The sequence below is a fragment of the Rhinolophus ferrumequinum genome, chromosome 15, assembly GCF_004115265.2.
Source record: "Rhinolophus ferrumequinum isolate MPI-CBG mRhiFer1 chromosome 15, mRhiFer1_v1.p, whole genome shotgun sequence".
Taxonomy (NCBI): Eukaryota; Metazoa; Chordata; class Mammalia; order Chiroptera; family Rhinolophidae; genus Rhinolophus; species Rhinolophus ferrumequinum.
Genome location: NC_046298.1, coordinates 3,826,015 through 3,847,355, shown reverse-complemented (window position 1 = coordinate 3,847,355; position 21,341 = coordinate 3,826,015). Strand labels below are relative to the sequence as shown.

General features: G+C 46.0%; 1 protein-coding gene across 2 annotated transcripts in view; it reads left to right on the top strand.

The window, feature by feature from the left end:
* The first annotated feature begins 4,044 nt into the window (after positions 1–4,044).
* The window catches only part of N4BP1 (NEDD4 binding protein 1), a 38,445-nt gene continuing 21,148 nt past the window's right edge, over positions 4,045–21,341 (top strand). Inside the window, exon 1 of one of the 2 annotated variants that reach the window (XM_033127067.1) lies at positions 4,045–4,472. In XM_033127067.1, the coding sequence (XP_032982958.1) occupies positions 4,275–4,472 (198 nt within the window). In that variant the 5' untranslated portion in view covers positions 4,045–4,274. The remainder of the gene's footprint in view (positions 4,473–21,341) is intronic. The other variant, XM_033127068.1, reaches the window with a different exon arrangement.

Here is a 21,341-nt window from a genome sequence, read left to right as displayed (position 1 = left end):
CCTGGTTGGGTAAGGCTAGCCAGCTCTGTAAGGCTTGTCCACCAAGGGAAGTTGCGGTTGAGAAAGTGCATGAAGCAAGGGAGTTTCTTAAAAGGGGATTTCTCTGTCTCCCTCCCTCTCCTTGTTCCCTATACTCAGGAAACCTTGAGAGTTTCCTAAAGGGAAATGCTGACCAGATATAAACTGGCAAGTCTTCTAAGCAGAGGAAAAAACCCAAAAGCTGTTATCTCTGAGGATACACCAACCCAGTGACTTGTGCATACAGAACAATGGCCCAGCTTTCTTTCTAGGGTGCCTGTAGGTACCGCTTGTATTGTTTTAGGGTGAGGTTTTTTTTGGGGGGGTGGGAGGGGAAGGAGTTGATGTGTGCCTTTCGAGGCAGCCTTTCCTCCCCCTTTACAATGAAGCAATTAAGAAACACCATCAGGGAAGTGACTGGGAGCAAACAGGAACTGCCTTGGGGAAGCCCTGTCCAATCTCTGAACACCAGCAACTCCATTTAAGGTGAGTGCATCTAGAAGACAGGAAATAACATGTTGTATTGACTCCAGCGCTGGGTGTAATGTTTTCAGCAAGGTCATGTCTCCACTTCTTCCGCCCCAGCCAATGACAGGTGACCTACCTGAAGGAGGAACGCTGCTGGTTGTGTGGACACCCAGGGAAAAGCCCAGGGGTGCAGGAAGTTGTAGGTCTGGGAGCCTACTGGTGGTTCTCTTCCCTGTGCTGAGTCATCTCTGGGTGGGGCGTCAGGGGACCACACCTGCCTGTGTTTCTGAGTCTTACGGAAAACCCCAGCAGCCAGGATCCCTGAGAGTTTTACCTTTGGTAATCCCTCTTACTAAGATGATTCCCCCTTGGCGTTTTCAACTGCAGCCTCTTTAGATCATGTCTTTCTCCTCGCAGGGGAATCAAACAAATGGAGAGGGCTCCTAGGCCCACGGGTTCAGTATAGTTGCATAATCCACACGAAGCTTTTCCACGAAAATGGAGCTTTCAATGTATTGCTCATTTAGCAATAATAATAGCTAACATTTAGTGATCACTTAATGTATCCAGGTACTGTTGACTGAGCATAAATGAATCAGGAGTCTTCAGCTAGAAGTAAGTCATAGAGATTTATTCAAAAGTCTGAGGGTTTGCAAACCAGAAATACAACTAGGTAATACCCCGAGTGTTCCCAAGAAGAAAGAAAAGTTGAGGGTTCTTACAGTAAAAAGTACATTCTTGAGAAGAATCAGTCCTGCATTTTAGCCTCTGGGTTGGTCTGAGACGGTAATCCTCTAGATGACCGGTGGTCTGAAAAATGGATGTCATATAGTCTGGATACAGGAACATTCTTTCCCTAGTTCTTCAGAGAACTATCAGAGGGTTATCTGGGGGTTTGATGTACGAGTATATCCCAGCTGTGGGGACAGAGCCAGGAGTGCAGTCTCCAGGCTCTCAGCCTCACATGGAAAGGTGCTCACTCAGGTAGTAAATGGCCATCGACTGTGATTGGATGGCCATCAGCTGTGGCTAGTTGGCCGTCAGCTGTAACCAGTGAGCCATTGTCACTAATATAACTGCCATGGCTACGCTAGCAGAAAATGGGGGCTAGCAAGAAGATGGTGGCTGGCAAGCACGGATTGCAGTTAGCACGGCGGGGTGCGGGTTTCAGATTGCAGAGAAGTGGACAGCAGGATGCAGACAATGTGGCTCCTGCTTCCTGTGTCTCCAACCCAGCTGCCAGTGAGACTATAGTGGTGTGACTCCCCTACCTATGGCTCCGTGGGTGTTCCTTTTTGGCCTCACCATATCCTGCGTTCTTATGTGGGGAGCGGGAGCAGAGACCACCCAGGCTGCCCCGCACGACACATGGCGCAGCAAGCAGGGTACGGTGCCGTGCCGGCCAAAGCTCTCCAAAGGATGGTGGAGCAGTTTGTGCATATGAAAGCTCAGTCTCAGGAAGACCAGGAGGAGCAGCTGCGGGAGAGCTAGAACCCCGTGGAGGGGTGGGAAGACGTGGACGGTTCCCCAACCAGCATAGGCCTGAGAAAGCAAAGGTCTTTGCAGCCCTGTGGGCTGGGAAGTGCTTGCTGAGGCAGCCCGGAAATGGGACTTGTCCCAGGAGGAAAGGCTTGCTGAGTCCTCCTTGGGAGATGAGGGTGAGGTAAAGGTCATCCCTCACCCCCAGGACAGCCCTGGTGAATGACTATGGACTATGGGGAATTGCCTTCCATCCCTAATTTAATGGACTGCTTAACTGTTTGGGAACATACCACCATGTAGTGGAACTGGTGGATGTTTGCTTTTGTGGCTTGACCTGTCACCATTGAGAATATGTAAGCACCTTGACTGTGAGCCGCTGTTTTTCCAGCACGGTACCCTGAGAGGCCCAGAGAGAGTGGCAATCCCATGAGAGCCCTGGCTGAGCCCAGGAAGTCTGGCTGTGCCCAGAAGCACTCGTGGTGCCCTGAGAAACCCTGGCTGTGACCAGAGAGCCTGGCTGTGTCCAGCATATTGCATCACCTCCAGGCTCCTCGCACAGGGCCCCTCTCGGAAGACGCTTGTCGCGTAGATTGTGGGGCGAGACCCTGTAGGGGTGGGTGGAGTGTGGGGACAGAGCCAGGAGTGCAGTCTCCAGGCTCTCGGCCTCACGTGGAAAGGTGCTGGCTCGGGTAGTAAATGGCCATCAACTGTGATTGGATGGCCATCAGCTGTGGCTAGTTGGCCGTCAGCTGTAACCAGTGAGCCATTAGCCATGAATATAACTGCCGTGGCTACGCTAGCAGCAAATGGGGGCTGGCAAGAAGATGGTGGCTGAGCTAGCAAGAGCGGATTGCAAGACGCAGATGCCGCCAGTGAGAATATAGGGGTATGACTCCCCCATCTATGGCTCCGTGGGTGTTCCTTTTTGGCCTCACCATGTCCTGCGTTCTTATGTAGGAAGCGGGACCAGAGACCCCGCCCGACACCCTGCATGACTCTAGCATTGATGCAGGACTGGAAAGTTTGAAAGTTTAAGTTCCCAGGCTAGTTAAACCAAGAATAGAATTGTTTCCTCATGCCTCAACCTACGCGATTTTCGTAATTTAGCAGCTTGACTAGAGTGACTCCATTTTATTTCTTCACTCTATTTCTCAGTACTGTGTTAAATATCACAACACTAGGAAGTACTATTGCTAACCACATTTTACAGATGAGTAATTAAAACACAGAGCAGTTAATTAAAACACAGAGAAGTAATATTGGGATGGTCCGTAACTATCTACTCTATCCACATTTAGCCCAGAGAAAGGAAACCAACACATTTTATCTTCCACAATCTGTTTTCATGGACTCAAAGAATGTTAGAGCTACCTGAGTGCAACCCCTGGTTTCACAGATGGGAAAACAGACCTGGAAAGGAGTTAGGGTCTATTTGCCCAAGTCCTACAGTGAAATCATGGACGAGCCCCTAATTCTCCACTTTTTGTACCTCTCCTATAACACAGCCCCCGTCTCTCCTCCCGGAAGAAATCACGTTCCCAAATTTCTCTTAATCATTTCTTTGCTCTTCAATTCTCAATACTCATTATTCCCATTTTTTCCTTAAAATTACCATTTTTAGTGGGAATAAAAACAGGGGAAAGGAAAGAGGAAAGGGAGAGGGAGACGGGTAGGGGGAAAGAGAAAGGAGCCAAGGAGAGAGGGCGTGAGGGAGGGAGGGACCATCGGCCCACCCATTAATGAGAAGCTGGATAACGATCGCTAGAGCCCTAGTTCGGCCTTCAAGCTTTCGGCAGTGAAGCCAAGCCCCTTGTGTGACACTGGCTCAGTCCCGCCTTCTGGCTCCGTGCCTCAACTTCCCCATCTGTAAATCCAGGAGTCGACGACCCAACAACAGGTCTTTCGGGAGCGTTGCGCCCTCACCAAAGAAGGCCGCCCAAGCCCCTCTCCGCAGCCGTCGCTCTGCCCTCAACAAACAGGGCAAGCGCGGTGACGTCACCTCCCGTCGCCCTGCCCCCCCCCCGGGGGCGGCGCGCCTCAGTGACGGCGCAGGGCGGCGCGCCTGCGCGGTGACGCGGCTCGGCCCGCGGCGACGGCGGCGAAGGGGCGGCGGGGCTCTCCGCCCGCAGTAGCCCAGCCGCGGCGGCCGGGGCGGGATGGTGTAGCGCGGCCTGCGGGCGGGCGCGGGCGGGGCGAGGTGGCCCGGAGGGCCGACGCCGCCTGACGGACGCGGGCACGGCGGCCGCACGCTGAGGGGGCGTCGCCGCCGCCGGCCCCCGGCGCCGCCGCGGGAGGCCGCGCCCGCCATGGCGGCCCGGGCGGTGCTGGACGAGTTCACGGCGCCCGCCGAGAAGGCGGCGCTGCTGGAGCGGAGCCGCGGCCGCATCGAGGGCCTGTTCGGCGTGAGCCTGGCGGTGCTCGGCGCGCTCGGGGCCGAGGAGCCGCTGCCCGCGCGCATCTGGCTGCAGCTCCGCGGGGCGCAGGAGGCGGTGCACAGCGCCAAGGTGAGTCCGCCGCCGCCCCCGCGCGCCCGCCGGCCCCGGGCGTCCCCAGCCCCGCGCCCGGCCTTCGCGCACGGACGCGGCGGAGCGCGGGGGTCAGAGCGCAGCCTCCGGGGCCCGCGGACCTGCGTCCTCCGCTCGCGAGCCATGTGACCTTGGGCTCGCGCTGTACCCGGGCGCCTCAGTTTCCCCGTTTGTAAAGGGGCGCTGACGAAGGCGCCTCCCTCGGGGGGTGTCCTGAGGACGCGAGTGGGTGACGTGTGTGAAAACGCAGAGCCGAGCGGCCGGGGGGAGCGCGCTGCGAGCGCTGCCTGTCGTCGGTGGCTTCCCCGCCCTCGGGATGGTGCGCAGGGCCTGGTGGCGGGGCCCGCGCGCGGCCTCCGGTCCACTCGGCGGCCGCCTTCCCCTTCCCGGGCCTCCGCGACCGGCCTCGGAGCCTTTGGGGGATTTCCATCCCCTCTGAGGCTCGGACAAAAGCATACGAGTAAAATACTCAGCGTATCAGGGGATACGGAGGTCTAATAACAGTGTTAAAAACAGCAGTACTTCTCGTCTGATAACTATGTGCAACTAACGTTTATTTAATGGTTGTAGCACATCACACGTTATGCTGAATACTTCCGAAGGATTATCTAATGCAGCCCCTAGAAAAGTCCAAGGAGGTAGATTTTATTCTCCTCCTCCCTTTTCTTCTTTAAATTAACAGCTGGGGAAACTGAAACTCTCGAGGAGGAGAGGTGACTCACCTTCTGTCTAGATCAGCAATTTAAATTGACACCAACTGGGACCTTCGGCTACTCCCCTCCCTCCCCAGGCCAAAAATCAGCAACACAATGCACACCCTTCCCCCACCCTCAGAGGAATCCAGGTTTCTCCAGGTTTTCCCATCAAGTACGTGTGGGAGCCAGGATTCAGACCTAGAGAATTTGTTTCCACAGCCCTTCTTGCTACCTGTGTCCCAAATGATGGCCCCTCTGGGGGAAGCGGGAGGGATCCTTTTTTTTTTTTTTTTTTTTTTGCATCCTGCTTCAGAAATTTCACAGCGCCCTTGAAGAATCTAATTAGCTGTAACTCTTGAGTATCTTGGAGGAAAAAGCCTGGATGCTTGCGTTTAACATGTCTAGAGGAGCTAGGACACTTAACCGTATGATTCTTCTCCACAGCTTGACTTAAAACATTGTAGGTGATGAATCAATTGTGCTTTCCTGTTCTTCATTTTTTAGACCATTTGTCTGACTTCTTTCTAGTCCCCTCCTGTTCTTCTCCCCAGCTACACAATTTCTTCCCTCCCCCACCAGGGCTAAAACGTTTCACTTGACTAAGTCCTGTTCCTTACAGAAGTCTCTCCCCTGCGTTCATTCCTCTCCTCTCCATTGCCTTTGCTGCAGATGAGACCTTCCTTCTTGGTGTGTGTCCCTCCCTTACTTGGTTGACTTCTCATCCCCCCCTTCCTCCCTCCTGCTACTACTTGCACTAGGCTAATCCTCTCACAAAAAGTCATTCTCCTACTGGGGGTTCCTGTTGTCTGTCTCCTTCACTCTAAACTCCTCACCTGATTTACAAAATTTACAAATCCAACCCCACCTTATTTTCCCAGTTCTCTGCTTTATCTGCTCTCAGTGTAAACCTCCGCTGGAGTCTGACTGGTTTCACTTCCTGTGCGCTCTGCCTGCTCCCAGTTCAGCTTTATTCAAAACTCACCCCAAAGCCTGAAAAGTGCTTCTTTTGCTGAACATAAGAACCCTGCCTAGTCTTGCCAGACCCTCCCAACTCCAGTTTTCTTGCCTGTCCCTGCCACACAGTTTAGCATAAACTGATTGGAAAAGGTGTGTCTTACAGAATCTTGGAAGTATGTGTCACCTGCCCGGTTATCTTTATGATGTGCGTTACTCATAATCCAACCCTCCCACATGTAAGAAATCCTGTTTTCTTGTTTTCCTTGAGACGCACAGGTAAGAGTTGAATGCCACACTCAAGGGCTTTTCCTGTTTTGTTAATTCATGTTGGATTTTCTTTTACATTCTTTGGAGGAAGAGAACAACGTTAACATGATTTTAAAAATTAACAGGAAAGTAAACTTCAACATCACCAATATTTTAAGTTAAGCTGTGGAAGGAAGAGGGTTTGGAGGAAGGAAGATTTAGGGTGAAGAATTGTTTAACTGGTTGAGGCTGCTTAAAATAACCTGTAGGCAACTGTTCTGGGTCCCATCGAGTGGTTTACTTTATTTTCCTGCTTTTAAAATGTTAGTTCACTGCCTTTCAGCTAGTGCTAGAGTAGAGGAGAACGTGGAGGTTAGTTGTTAGGGTTCCATTGGCTAGAGAGAGGTGAGATGGGCTCCTGGTGGAAAGGGCTGATGTCCCACAGATTGTATGATAAAAAGGCACTCTTGAAGAGTTACCGCTCTTGTTAAGGGGGAAATTTATTGGAGGAAGCAGCCCTTGAGCGGGGCTTTGAAAAACCAGGAAGATTCCCAGCCTGAGGTGGTTGTCAGCAAAGGCCTGGAAGCCAGAAGGGGGGGTGTCTTGAGATGAAGCCTCGCGGGACCCAAATGCCAGGCCAAGGCCATTGCGCCTTGTTCAGTAGGGAGTCAGTGGGGATTTGGAGAGGGGAGAATTTGTCTGCAACTGCATTTGGAGGCAGGAAGACCCAACCGTGGAAGGGACATTGTTCTAAGTTAGAGCTAGACATGGGTGGGCGGCAGGGTTTTCACTGGGGTTTGGATGTAGGAATTGGGGGAAAGGTTTTAGCCTGGTGTCAGAAAGTATGGTAGATATGTTGTTTACTTTTGGTTGGTGGCACCAGTTAGCAAACATTTAAAGAAAATTTAGGTGTGCCAAGGTGTACAGTAACTTGTGACTTGACCTCAAGGAACCCACCGCCTGGTGGGGAGACAAACTTGGAAACAAACAGTACTGTGTGGTACATGTAGCATTTGAAGTACGCGCAGGTGTTACAGTAACAGGACAGAAAGGGTTCTGCCCACCTGGGTGCTAACGGAGCACTGAGCTTTCCACAGGGAAGGAAGCGCAAGTGCAAAATCACAGCGATATGAAATAGTGCCGTTTTAGCACAGATTCCTCCAGTGTGGGAGATGGGAGGAAATGGGCAGACGTGGTAGGGGGCCAGGTCACGGGGCATGTGGAGCCTGCTGAAGAGCATGGATTTTCCAAGCAGACAGTGGAGAGTCCTGACAGGCCTGTAAGACAGAAGTGATGCTGTCAGGTGTACGTTTCTAAGAAATGCCCCCATTGTCAGTGTTTAAACCTCGTGGCTTGGGCACTCAGTGTGGCTGATTGCTGGTTTGTAATGATGTACCGTGTTGTCCCGGAAATAAGACCTAGCCGGACCATCAGCTCTAACGCGTCCTTTGGAGCAAAAATTAATGTAAGACCCGGTCTTATATTGTATTAAAATAAGACTGGGTCTTATATTAGGTAAAACCCGGTCTTAATAAAAGACACAAGACCCGGTTTTATATTAAAATAAGACCAGGTCATATATTAATTTTTACTCCAAAAGACGCATTAGAGCTGATGGTCTGGCTAGGTCTTATTTTCGGGGAAACACGGTAAGATGGGAGTAAGTATTTAGGAACTTTCATAGCAATGTGACATTACTACAAGGGCCAGAGAGGCAGTGTCTGGAGGTGAGAGGGAAACCAGAAGAGCATTGTCCAGAGGGGCCCAGTGAGAGGGGCTGGAGCCAGTGGTGGCAGACCTGGAGACAGGAGGTTGTGGATTGAATTTCAGAGGGAAGTGGAGGTGCTGACTAGATGGTGCCTCCTTCTCCGAGACCTGACCACAACTGCAGGGCTGGCTGGGATCCTGGAAGTTAGGTAGTGGGGAGCAATGAGGCTGAAGAGAGCTCGGCCCTGGGCAGTGAGAAGAGTTGTGACTCTTCCTTTAGATCAAGGAGCCGCAAATTCACATGCTCCCGGGGACCAGGTGGGGAGACCAGCGCAGGGAAGTGGCTTGTTGGTGGGAAGGAACTGGTGAAATAAGGTGCTGGCGCCCTATGGGAGAGGGCACACGCCTGTGCTCAGTATAGCCGGGTACACGGTACACGCCAGTGATGTCTGAGCTTCTCATGGGCCGAGAGAAGCCAGGAGTCTGGATTTCACGGTGTGCAATCGGTGTTTTCTTAAGAGGCAATTCATCTATGTTTTAAAAACCATGCGTGCTGTGAATTATATCTGAATAAAAGTTTCACGTTATTCTTTTTTTTTCCTGTTTGCTTTCCTTTTTTTTTTTTTTTTTTTTTAGTTTCAGGTGTGTAAAATAGTGTAATATTTACACCTCTCACAAAGTGATAACCCCCCTTCCTAATACGTTCTTTTTAAAGTATACATATTCTATAGAAAAAGAAAACAAAAACCATGGATACTAAAGAAAAATCTCAGGGGACAGATTCCGCTTTTGGATTGCCTTTTTAGAACCTCTACTTTAGATAGTAGGAGACCAGATGAGTGAAGATACGTGTTTTGTTTGTTTTTGTTTTGTTTTCTATTTGGAGAAGAGGGCAGTTGAAGGCCTAATGGCCTGTCATGCTGTCTCCGTAAAGTAGGATGCCGAGAGCCTGAAGACGGGCTGTGTTAGGATAGGTGCGGAGGAGCTGCTTTGGAAAAGAACGAAAAAGGACTGGAACTGACAGAAGGGCCAGGAAACGTTAGATGGCATGCATTATGGTGACTTGATCCAGAAATTCTCAAGTAGGTGATGATTTCCCCCACAGTGGGCGTTGGTGAAACCCAGTGAGAACTGAAGGACCCTAAGGTGCCAGTGAGCAAGACAGAAGGGACCCAGGGGTGTCCTGAATGGGCCGTCTTACCTGGGCTAGGACAGTCCCAAAATACACAAGACTTTACCTTCTGCTTGTACTAGAGAGGAGGCCGCTGGAGAGGCAGAAGGCACATAATGAACTGCGTGCCTCCGAGACTTGGGGAGTCACGCAGACGGGACAAGTTCAGTCAGTCCTGCAGGAGGCTAGCGTTGGAGCTGGAGAGGAACTTCGGAAATCAGAATCTTGGATGGGGTGGGTTCTGGGGACGATTCTGAGGGCCAAGGGGTGGGGCCTTAGTGGTCGTGCGTGACGGGGCAGTATTCCTTTCGTCTTAATGAGGTATGGAGGTAGGAGGTGGAACTGTGAGCCATCTGGAAGTCCTGCTGTGCTGAGGTCACCCAGCTCCCTCCGGGGAATTGGAGGTCAATGGCGCGGCTGGCTGCTTGGAGGGTTTCATGAACTGTAGGGTGCTGAATTTGCTAACCACAGCTGCCTCTCAGTTGGTGGCCGTGAGGCAAAGCCAGTGACCTACCCAGAGCACCAGTCTGGAGAACTTGTACGGAGAGGAGCTTGGCGGACTGACTGGTCAGCCTTAAACACTGACGTTTCGGTACACCTGAGAAGCTGTGCAAGGGGACTACCGTCCAGTCCGCTTTTAATTTGTGAGGGAAAGAAAAAGGGGAAGAGAGGGTGATTGTCCTTGATCCAACTTTGAGTTTTGACTTCTGTGTTTTAGAGGAAGAGAAGGATAAGATTACAGACATGCAGTTTCGGTAGAAGCGGCCTGTTACTGCACTGACTGCAGAGGGTTAAAGTGGAACGCTGTGTTGTTTCGTTTCCTTCTCTGTTAGAAGAACTGGGAACCTGGTGTCGTGAACTCTTGAACGGTGGACTTACTTGTTCATGGAGGAAATAATTCGTAGATGTAATACTGGGTTGGGACGCAGAGTTTGTGTTTGGATTTTACCAGAAAGGAGGTTGGTGGTGGCCTTTTTGCATTTCCTAGAATGATTTATTTTAACTCATTACCGTTGTGAAAATCATCTTAAGAAACAGTGGTTTGTTCCGTTTCTTTTTATGGTTAATATTTTGGGGTTCTAGCAGAATGTTGAAATAAGGGATACTCGCACTGAGTCTGGGGAGCCGGGGGTAAAGCGATTGCTCATGACTCGTTTCCTCTTCCCTCTCTGTACAGCTAGTGTTTCTGGGTGTTAATTAAATCTACGATCGCTTGTTCCGCGTTGGCTTTTTACTAAATTAATGTAATTGTATAGTTAGTGGTCTTACATTTCAAAAACAATTATGGTGGGGGCGAATCCTTATAGTAATTAAAGAACTGTTTTTTCAAAAATAAGTTATGTCATGGAAACAGCAGGAAAATCCTTTTGTTTAAAGAAACTGAATTATTTTAATTGTTATTTTAAGAGGTTCCTTTCAACTTTTGAGGTTTTGTTCAGCCTTAGTGCTGATGGAATTAATCATATTAGCTGATGAATAAGAGCTTGTGTGAATTTACATCTGAGTTTTCTGCATGAAAGTCAGTTGTGATTATGGCATCTTTTGATTGAAACTGTCTGCCAGTCACCAGGGATCCTTATCCGTTTTTGAACCTACACATTTAGTTCACAATATATTTCATTATTAATCCTGACGTTTTTAGAAATTAAGATAATGAAGTTACTGCTTTGTTATACTAGGTAGGCTAATGCAGACAGTGCGTCTCTATCAGTTAGGGAATGGATTTACCTACCGTAACAGGGGCCTGTACAGGCTAGGAGTTTCGTTTCCTTTCACTTAGTAAAAAGTCTAAAGATAAACAATCTAAAGTTAAGTGGTGGTTAGGAGCTGTCAGGGTGAAGGTCTCCACACTTCTCTTGGTCTTTCCCTCCATCATGGTCACAAAGTAACTACCGCAGTTCCAGCCATTGGGTCTGTTTCAGTCAGGAAAGAAGGGAGCGGCATCACCATGTTTCTAGAAAACGCCAGCAGACTTTGAGGATGAGTTTCTATCAGCACTGAAAAAAAGAGTGGTGGGATAGAATTGCTTGATTGGGTACAAATTGGCTAATATCTTACAGAACAGTGAAATCATAACCTTTGGGGGTATCTTTTCTGCCAGACATCATTGGCATTTTGGTGGACAAAAATCTACATTTTAACATGTACCATCACAGCCCAGGCCCTAAGCAATAGTGAATGGTTATAAATAATTACAAAGGTTAATTTCCCAGAGAATTCATCTTTGGGTGGGCCATAGAGATGCTCCATCACGATCAAAGGCCATCCTTTTGCCTCACTTAGAAATAGTTGATCATTTTTCTTAACTGTATGCAGATTATTAAAATAGAACACACATCCTTTTTTGGTCATTTGGGCCACTTTCTCCCTTAAAATGTTATCCACACCATTGATGGAACACAGCCAGTGTTCCCAGCCTTCTAATTCCTGTTTTGATGTGGATTTGTTAGGCATTTATTGATTGGTTCAGGGTGTCCCAGCAGTGGCACCGCTGACATTTTGGTCAGAGGATACTTTGTTGTGGGGGCTGTACACATAGCAGAATCCACGGTCCCGGGAACACCCCTCCATCACGACAACCAGAAGTGTCTCCTGACATTGCCAGTACCCCCAAGAAGAAAGAAGACCAAAATCACCCCTGGTTGAGAACCACCGTTAAGACTGAGGCCAGTCCCCATGCTGTCTAGTAAAGTTCTGTTGAATACTGTCGTTTAAATAATAAGATACTGTTGTGTGTAGAAAGCAGATCAACATGTCTCCTCCACCATGAAGCCCTCCCCATTCCTGGAATGTGTTTTTGGATAAGAGTGGAAGGAAGGAAAGGTTAACTTAGGCAGCAAAAATAAGAAGCCTGCTGAAGTCCAAACCACAGACAGATGGCTTGGAGTGTGGTCCTGCGCAGTGAGCAGCTGTAGAAAGTTCTAGGAAGGAAGTGAAATAAATGTGTGTGCTTTCAGACATAACTTGAATAGGGTTACAAGGGAGTGCGGTGGGACTGACAAGACTGGCAGCAGAAAGAAGATTTAGAGTTGGTTCCAGTGTTTACATGGAACAAGATTTGTGAAGGATGGCACTACGAAGAGAAGGAAAGAAAGCTTTGCATCAAGGTGACTGTGTCTCATAGAAAGGAACTTAGACGGAAGGTGGAGTGAAGCAGAGCTGTGAGCTGTGGGCCAGACCGTTAAAAGTTGGAGGCTCTTGTAGAAGTGCCTGGGGTCTGCAACCTACCGTGCGAAAGACTAGAGAAGTGAAAATTCGGGTGGGAGTGTGAAGAGTGTTGGAGTATAATTGAGGGGCAGGTCCCCCACAGAACCTTGGGGGAAATCTACACTTAAGGTGCAGTAGGAAAGGGCAGCAAAGGACTTGGGGAGCAGTCAGAAAGATGGGCAGTAACAGACAGCTAGTGGTAGCTCAGTGTGGAGAGGAAAGCACTGTTGCGGAGAGAAGCTGGTCAGTGGTGTGGGGCTCGGGTAGGAGAGGGCGGGGGGGGAGGGGCCTCGGTGTGGCATTCGCTGTCATTCAGGAAAGTGGTTTCAGGTTGAATGGGGGCGGAATCCAGATTTCAGGGGGTCGACAGTGAAATAAATGGAGTTTGGGCTGCCTTTTCAAAAAGTGACGATGAAAAGACAGATGGAGTAGCCCCGTGCACAGGCAGTGGGGCTGAAGGGAGTGTTCTGTGGGATCGGGAAGCCCACGCAGGTTCGTGAACAGGGACAGGGTGGGTAAAAAGGCAGTGGTGAATCAAGGCCTGGGAAGGGGCCGTATGGCTTTGAAACAGAAGGAAGAAGGAATTCCGGAAAGGTAGAATTTGTAGGTGAAAACAGGCGGTCGGAGAGATTCGCCTGTGTTGGCCTCTGGACTCTGATAAAATCCCGTCTTTTATTAAGAGTGAGAGGAGAGGCAGGAATGAAGTTGCACAGCTGCGGACAGTGTTTGGGTAAACGTAAAGAATCAACGTCCGGGAGTGCTGGTCGCTGTGGAAGCTGTAGAATTTCAGAAATGTGGAAGTGTGATGGGGATGGAGTCAGGGAGGTACTGAGCGTGGCCCCTGGTCCTGTCTCCAGAAGCCCAGTCAGCGAGCGGGCCGGGAGGTCCTTCCTGTGGGGCACTTAGGACACGCCTCTCCTGGGAAGACCTTGGTAGGCATTTCAGAAATGAGACAGAAGAAAGATGGAAAAGAAAGCAAACGTTAGAAGTGCATTGGAAAAATGGCTGATCTGGTTCTTAGGAAAAGTATAGCAGTGTTATTAATAGACGGCCAGCTAGAAACCTAAACTGTACCTGTTATCGATTTGTAGACTAATGTTTAAAAGTTTGATTTTTCTAAGGCTTATGTGGTGCTTCTAATTTCTACATATTCTGTAGGAGTCATGTGGCAGTGTCTGGAAATCATAGCAACCCTCCTACTTTCCTTTCTCAGAGATAACATAGAGCCCCGTGTATGAAGAGTCTCCTAACTAGACGAGATCTGTAGAGAACCGCAGAGTGGCTGCGGCTGAGGACGGCCGGTGTGCGCCACTGGAGAGCTCTCTGGGCGGCACTGAGAGCTCCTGCCTGGTGCTTTGTCCTTGCGCTCTGATGTGTGCGCGACCTGAGTATGTTCTGTTAGAGTGTGCCAGGGCACAGTTACGCTCCTGGCAGCTGCCAGCGCGTGTTAGAGCTGCACTCAGGACAGCTGGTCGCGAGTTGCTGTGGTTTTTAACCTTTGTGTCTTCCTTCAGTTTGTTTTTGAACTTGTGCTGTCAGTTGTCATTTGCTGTTGGGTGCTTTGCAGGTAACGCCCTATGCTTTTCCTTCTACACTTTCAATCAGCTGCTTCAAACCACATGTGACCTGGGAGACAAGCTGGCAAAGCCCCTCAAGTGTTCCCATAATAAGAGACAGTAGATGGTGAGCGGTGTTGCTGACAGTCCTTTCCCCCGGTCAATCCTGCAGAGTCTGGGATGACCACTTGGATCCTTCCTGGTTTTCGTTGTGCTCTCTCTGGATTTGTGAAATGTTACGAGTTGAGAAGAGCTGAGGTTTTAGAAGGTAGACTGATCGAAATTCATTTTGCCATATGAAAGGGAAGTTATTGTATCTGGTATATGTCCCCTCCCTTTTTTTCTTAAAAGCCTGAGTAAAGTAACAATATGAATATTACAGGGTAGGTAGATGGTTTTTGACTAACATTCCAGTGTTCAGGTAGCAGATACAGCCAAATGCAAATGATAGCTATTTGGAGCCACAGAATCTTTCTTATCAGTACAACTGATGGCCAAACGACTCCTAGGAGGTAATTTATACTGTATACCTGTATACTTGGTTGTTCACTTCTGGATGGAGGCATAAAAATCAATTGTTGCTACTTAGTAATTCTGAAGAGAAAATTATTAACAAAAAATTGAGTCTGATTCTCAAGGGATAATTATCTGTTTCTTTTGGGGGTGCATGCATACGCGCACACAGTTTTGTGTGCTATTAGCATAACTTCCTCAAAACTCTGCAGCGAGTCCTGCAGCGATCGTTCTAGTTGCCTGAGGAGCAGGGTCTGCTTGTAGTGGGCACCTCTCCCCATCTTAGTGCTGACACTCAGGCAGGTGCTGTCCTGAGCTGTACGCTTCTCTGAGGATCCAGCCTGAACTGGATTCTCTCTCTGAAAGATAATACTTAAATAGTATCTGCATGTATCTCAGAGAATATCACTTGTTGTGAAAGGCTTGTATAAGTTCTGAAAAGTAAATTGATTTCTTTGCAAATAACACATCAGATGGACAATTTTAGAGTTACGTATTTTCTGTAGATTCAAATGTGTAAAATTGACTAATGTTGATAAAAGCATAGGGACTTCTGTGATTATCACTGTAAAATTGCATGTGGGAAATCTCCATACCTTCTGCTTAATTTTGCCATGAAACCTAAAACTGTTTTTAAAAATAAAGTCTATTTTAAAACACTGAAATCAGGGTTGTTCAGTAATTTTTTGCAGTTATCTGTCTCAGCATCTAGTTTAATTTTACATTTTCTCTTGGTTGTATAGGATTGGGAACATCCTAAATCATACAGTTAATTAGTTACAGATGTAATCCTTTGGGGGCAGCTCTTATAGAATATTCTTCCATTAAACTAATCAGAGAAGTAACAAATAATAGGCAATGTTTGTTTCAAAGATGAATCACTCACGATGTTTCATAACTGCTGGTTCCTTATCTCAGACAAGAATCAAGCAAAACTTAAAATTAGGGCCACCGCTATCATTGATACAGCTTCACACCATGTTATGCATCTACTTTTTAATTTTTTATTGAAGCTACAAAGTAGGGAGTATATGAAAATAATATATGCACATAGTTAAAATAAAAAGTCAAGTACCTCTGAGGTTTTCTAATAGTTCCTTGCTTCTACCCCCCAACTTCCTAGAGGCAACTAGTTTTTACTGTTAACTGTTTGTTCTGATGGTTACCTAAATAATTATAAATATACTGCTATTTCTTACCAAATCTAAGCATTATTCACTGTAAGATAAATGAGTGGAAACTACCCCCGTTTTCCCAGTTGCTATGGTCTGAATATTTGTGTCCCCTCAAAATTCCTATGTTGAAATCCTAATGCCCAGTGTGACGGCGTTAGGAGGCGGGGCCTCTGGGAGGCGATGGGGTCTCGAGGGCCCAACGACCTGCTTTGCCTCTGCCGCCAAGTCAGGACGCAGGAAGGCTGCAGCCTGGAAACGGGCCCTCACCTGAGCACGCTGCACCCTCATCTGGGACTTCAGCCTCCAAAACTGTGAGAAATAAGTTTCTGTTGTTTATAAGGCACCCAGTCTGGTATTTGTTATAGTGGGTTAAATGGAGGAAGACTAATATATTCTTTTTAGTTAAAGCCAGGAACAGGGTTAACATAATTGTGACTTATGTAAATACTATTCACTGCAAAGTCAAATATTATTTTACATTATGTTCTCTTTCTGGTACAGCTTTTAAGTTTTCCTGGAATTTTTATCTGCCCTGTTTTCATGTAGTTGTGAAATTTGCTTTAAACACACCCCTAATATTTTACAAATGTTCCTTTATGACAGTTATTCATTGAGCCTCCTTTACTGGGAGAATGCTTCTAGAGCCCTTTTCCTCCAATCAGCTGGTTGCACCTTGTAGCCTGAATCTAGGTCAAAAATGTCAACATTCCTTATAGGGTTCAAACAAGACCCAGAGCCTCATAATATTAAAAAAATAGATATAATACAAAATACCTGGCATATGAAGAATCAGGAAAATATCAATTCTTCTGACAAAAGACAGCAGACACCAATACCAAGGTGACACAGATGGTGAATTAGCTAACAAAGACTTTAAAGCATCTATTATAAAAATTCCACAGCAGGCAGGCAATCACAAGTACTCTTAAACTAATAGAAAAATAGAAAGCTGCGGCAGAGAAAGAGACGATATAAAGAAGAACCAAATGGAAAGGTTAGAACTTAAAAACACAATAACCTAAATAAAAACTCACTAGATGGGCTCGATTTTAAAGTGTTGATGACACAGAAAAGGGCCCTTGAACTTGAGGATAGAACCCTAGAAGCCATCTAATCTGAACAGGGGAGTGGAGGAGCAAGGGTGGTGAAAAAGAATGGCTGAAGACTTCCCAGATTTGTCAGAAGGTGTAAGTATCATGATTCAAGAAGCTTAGTGAACACACACAGAATACACTCAAAGAATTCCACACCCAGATGCGTCATAACCACAGCGCTGAAAACTGAAGACAAATTAAAAATCCTGAAAACATCTAGGGGAACAACAATTAAGAATGAGTACAGATTTCTCATCAGAAACCATGGAGGCCGAAAAGGGGCCCAATAAATAAAAGAAGAGTTAACCGAGAATTCTCTATCCAGTGAAATTATCCTTCAAGAATGAAAGTGAAGTAAAGCGTGATACAGCATTCCAGCTGAAGAAAAACTAAAGAGAAATTATTGCCTGCTCCAAAAGAATTGCTGAGATGTTCTTCATATGGAAAATGAGTTAATGGTTATAAGCAAAATTTATAACATTGTCTGGTGGGATTTCAAATGTATGTACGTGTAATGTATGCGATCACTATAACATAAAAGGGAGGGCAGGGAGGAAAGAGACCAAGAGTAAAGGAACCTGTATGATGGTAGAGTTCTAAAATTTGTACCCACAGGATTTTAAGTTGTGGAGGTGGTGAGTGGTGGCACGGAGATGTCAGTGCGATTGAAAGAAGATTTTGATTACTTGCATTTCCCAAGAGAAGGGGGCATACCTCGCCACGCAGGGACACAGGCGAAGCTTCAGGTTTTGGTCAGGAGGCAGAAGCAGGAGCAAGGAGAAAGGCAAGGCAAGGCAGGGTAAACCATTGAGGATCTGCTAGTTTGGATAATTCCTGTGGGCTCTGGGGCATCGGCGCTGTCCTTAGTTGTCTGTTACCCGGCCCTGGCTTGATACAGGGCAGGGAAACTATTGGCTTGGTGTGTGAGTTCAGGTGAGATGGCTTGGGGCACCGCCCTGCATCGGGCAATCTGTATAGGAAACGCATGCTCCTAGCAGGCTGTCTGCGAGCCCTGGGAGGGCAGGTCTCTCCCCAGGCCTGAAACGCTTCCCACAATCTCAAAATACAAGATATGGAAAATAAAAAACATGAGGCACACAGGTGGTAACGTTTACATTCCTTTTGGAATGACAGAATATTGAATTTGAGTGGACTGTGAAAGTTAAGTATGTACATTGTAGTTGATAGCATGAATACTTTTAAAAGTATGTAAAGAGATAGAGTGAAAAATGCAATAAAAATTATCATACTAGAAAATGTTTGTATAATGCACAAGAGAACTGGATGGGGGAAAAGGAATTAAAAATAGGGAGCAAGCAGAAAACAAATAAAATGGTAGACTTAACTCCAAACTTACCAATAATTTCATTAAAAATAAATAGTGTAAGCACCAGTTAAAAGACATTGTCAGAAAAAATGTAACCAAACTATATGGTGTCTTCAAGAAACTCATTTCCTATATAATGATACAAGTAAGTTAAAATTAAAAGGAGGAAAAAACATATACTGTGAAAACATTAATCGAAAGAAAGCTGGAGTAGCAATATTACTGTCAGATACAGTAGCCTTCAGAGCAAAGAGGGTCATTACACAAAGATAAGGTTAATTTACCAAGAAGGCATAATGCTAAATGTGCATATTCTAACAATAGAACTGCAAGTTTCATGAAGCAAAATCTGGTAGAATTGAAAGGAGAAGTTGGCAAATCCACAATTACAGTTGGAGATGTCAACATTTTTTTCTCAAGAATTGATAGACCCACTAGACAGAAAATTCAGCATAAGACTGAATGCTTTTCCCCTTAGATTGTGAACAGGGCAAAGCAACCACTTTCACCACTGGTCATCAGCAGTGTTGAAAGTTCTAGCTAGTAAGTGAGGTAAGAAAATAAAATAAAAGGCATATAGATCAGGGGGAAAAAATGTAGATGACATAATTATCTGCATAGAAAATCCCAAGGAATCTACAAGAAAAAAACCCTAGAACTAGGAATAGGTTCAGCAAGGTCGCAAGATACATGATCAATATATACCAAAAAAAAAAAAAAAAAAAGGAAAAGAAAAAAGTGTATTTCTATTTATTAGCAATGAACATAGAAACCAAAATTAGAATACAGTGCCATATTCAGTCACCCCAAAAATGAGATACTTGGGTGTAAATCTAACGTGTACAGGACTTGGATGCTCAAAACTGTAAAACACTGATGAAAGGAAGACAAGATCTAGAGAAATGGAGAGATATACCATGTTCATTTAGCAGATGTCATTCATCCTCAAATCAACGTACAAGTTGAACACAGTTGCTCAACAGGATTACGTTAAAATTTATATGGAAAGGCAGAGGAACTAAAATAGCTAAAAGCAATTTGGAAAAGCAGAATAAAGTGAGCAATCTCTATCCAATTTCCAGACATTGTATGATTACAGTAGTCAAGACCACGTGGTACTGGTGAAGGGAGAGATAACGAAAGTCAGTGAACAGAATAGGAAACCCAGAAATAGCCCCACATGAGTATGGCCAACTGATTTTTGGCAAAGATGCAAAAGCAGTTCAACCGAGAAAAGGTAGTATTTTCAAGAAATGGTGCTAGAGCAACTAGATACCCGTAAGCAAAAATATGAATCCTGGCCTGCACCTTACATCTTATACAGAAATCAACTCAAAATGGGCCATAGATTTAAATGTAAAGCTTTGAGAAGATAACATAGGAGAAATCTTTGGGACCTAAGGTTTGATGAAGAAAATGGCCAATAAACTAATAAATAGGCTTCCTTAAAATTAAAAGCCTTTTCTGTCACAGAAGACCCTGTTAAGAGGATAAAAAAAAAATATATGGACTAGGAGAAAATATTTGCAAGCCACGTATCTGACAAGTTATAAGTAAGTCATATCTGGAATATTTACTGATGAGATTTGTAACTCAGCAGTAAAAACTAAACAAGCCAGTTAGAAAGTGGACCCAAAAAATGTGCAAATGTTTCACTGAAGAGGGAACATAGATGGTAAATAACATGTGCAAAGATGTTCAACGTCATTTACCATTAGGGAAATGTAAACTAAGACCATTTTGAGATACAGTACACTTATTAGATCAAGTTAAAAATACAGTAGTTCCCCTTTACCATGGGGGATATATTCCAGGAATCCCAGTGGATGCCTAGAACTGCTGATAGTACCAAATCCTATATATGCCGTAAGTTCTCAATGTCCTTACGCACATACATATATACGATAAATTTATAAATTAGGCACAGTAAGAGATAAACAACAATAATAAAATGGAAGGATTGTAACAATATGCTGTAATAACAGTTAAGTGAATGTGATCTCAGTATCTCACCCTTATGGTGATGTGAGAGAACACAGTGCCTACGTGATGAGGGGAAGTGAGGTGAAGGACGTCGGCACTGTCACGTATCGTTAGGCTCCTGTTGCCTTTGTGACAATACATCAGAAGGAGGGTCATCTGCTTTGGGTGATCCTGTGTCGTGGAGCCATGACGATTGTCCGTGGATAACTGAAACTGCAGAAAGCAAAACTGGGTAAGGTGGTGCTCCTGTAGTGGCAACATTGAATGCTGGCAAGGATGCGGAGAAACTGGATTTCTCAAAGGTTGCCAGTAGGAATTAAAATGATGTAGCCATTCTGGAACATCGTTAGTTCCTTGAAAAACCAAACATACCCTTACCATTCAACCCGGCAGTTGCGTTCATGGGCATTCATCCCAGGGAAACAAAAACTTGACATCCACATAAATAATAGCGCCAACCAGGAACCACCATAATATCCCTCAGTAGATAGATGGTTGAAAAACTAGTTCATCCATATCATGGAATCGTACGCAGTGCTATTGATACGTGCAACAGCACGGATGGATTCCAAGAGTGGTAGGTATGTTGAATTAAAAAAGCTGGTCTTGAAAGTCACGTACTGTATAATCTGTTTATATAACATTCTTTTTTTTTTTTATGTCTTTGACTTAAGTACTACATTTAGAAGACAACCTGATTCACTCTTATAGTGCAAAATGTGTTTTAATTTTAATTTAGTTAAATGTTTTTTTCCTTTTATTTTATTGTTTTCAGGTGCACGAGACAAAGTACTACTTAGACGTTTATCATTTCTATCCCTCACACTGTGTGAACCCCCTCCCCCCTCCACCATCCCTCTGACATCGCACAGAGCCATTGCATTTCCACTGTCTCTATTCCTAATGCTGTACTCCGCTTCTTGTAAGAATATACATACATATATATACATAAAATTATATTCATTATTGTTCAGCTTCAGCTTCAGGTGTACACTGCAGTGATCAGCCTTCTACATCATCCCTGAGGTGGTCTCCCAAATGGGACAAGTGTCCATCGGACACCCTACAAAATCTTTACAACATTATTGATTACATTCCCCAAATTAATTTTCAAAACCCCGTGGCCATCTTGTGGTTACTGACTGTTTTCTAGTCCCCTCACCTTCCCCCTTATCCCCACCCCACCCCCCATCTAGCTAGTTAAATGCTTTTTTATG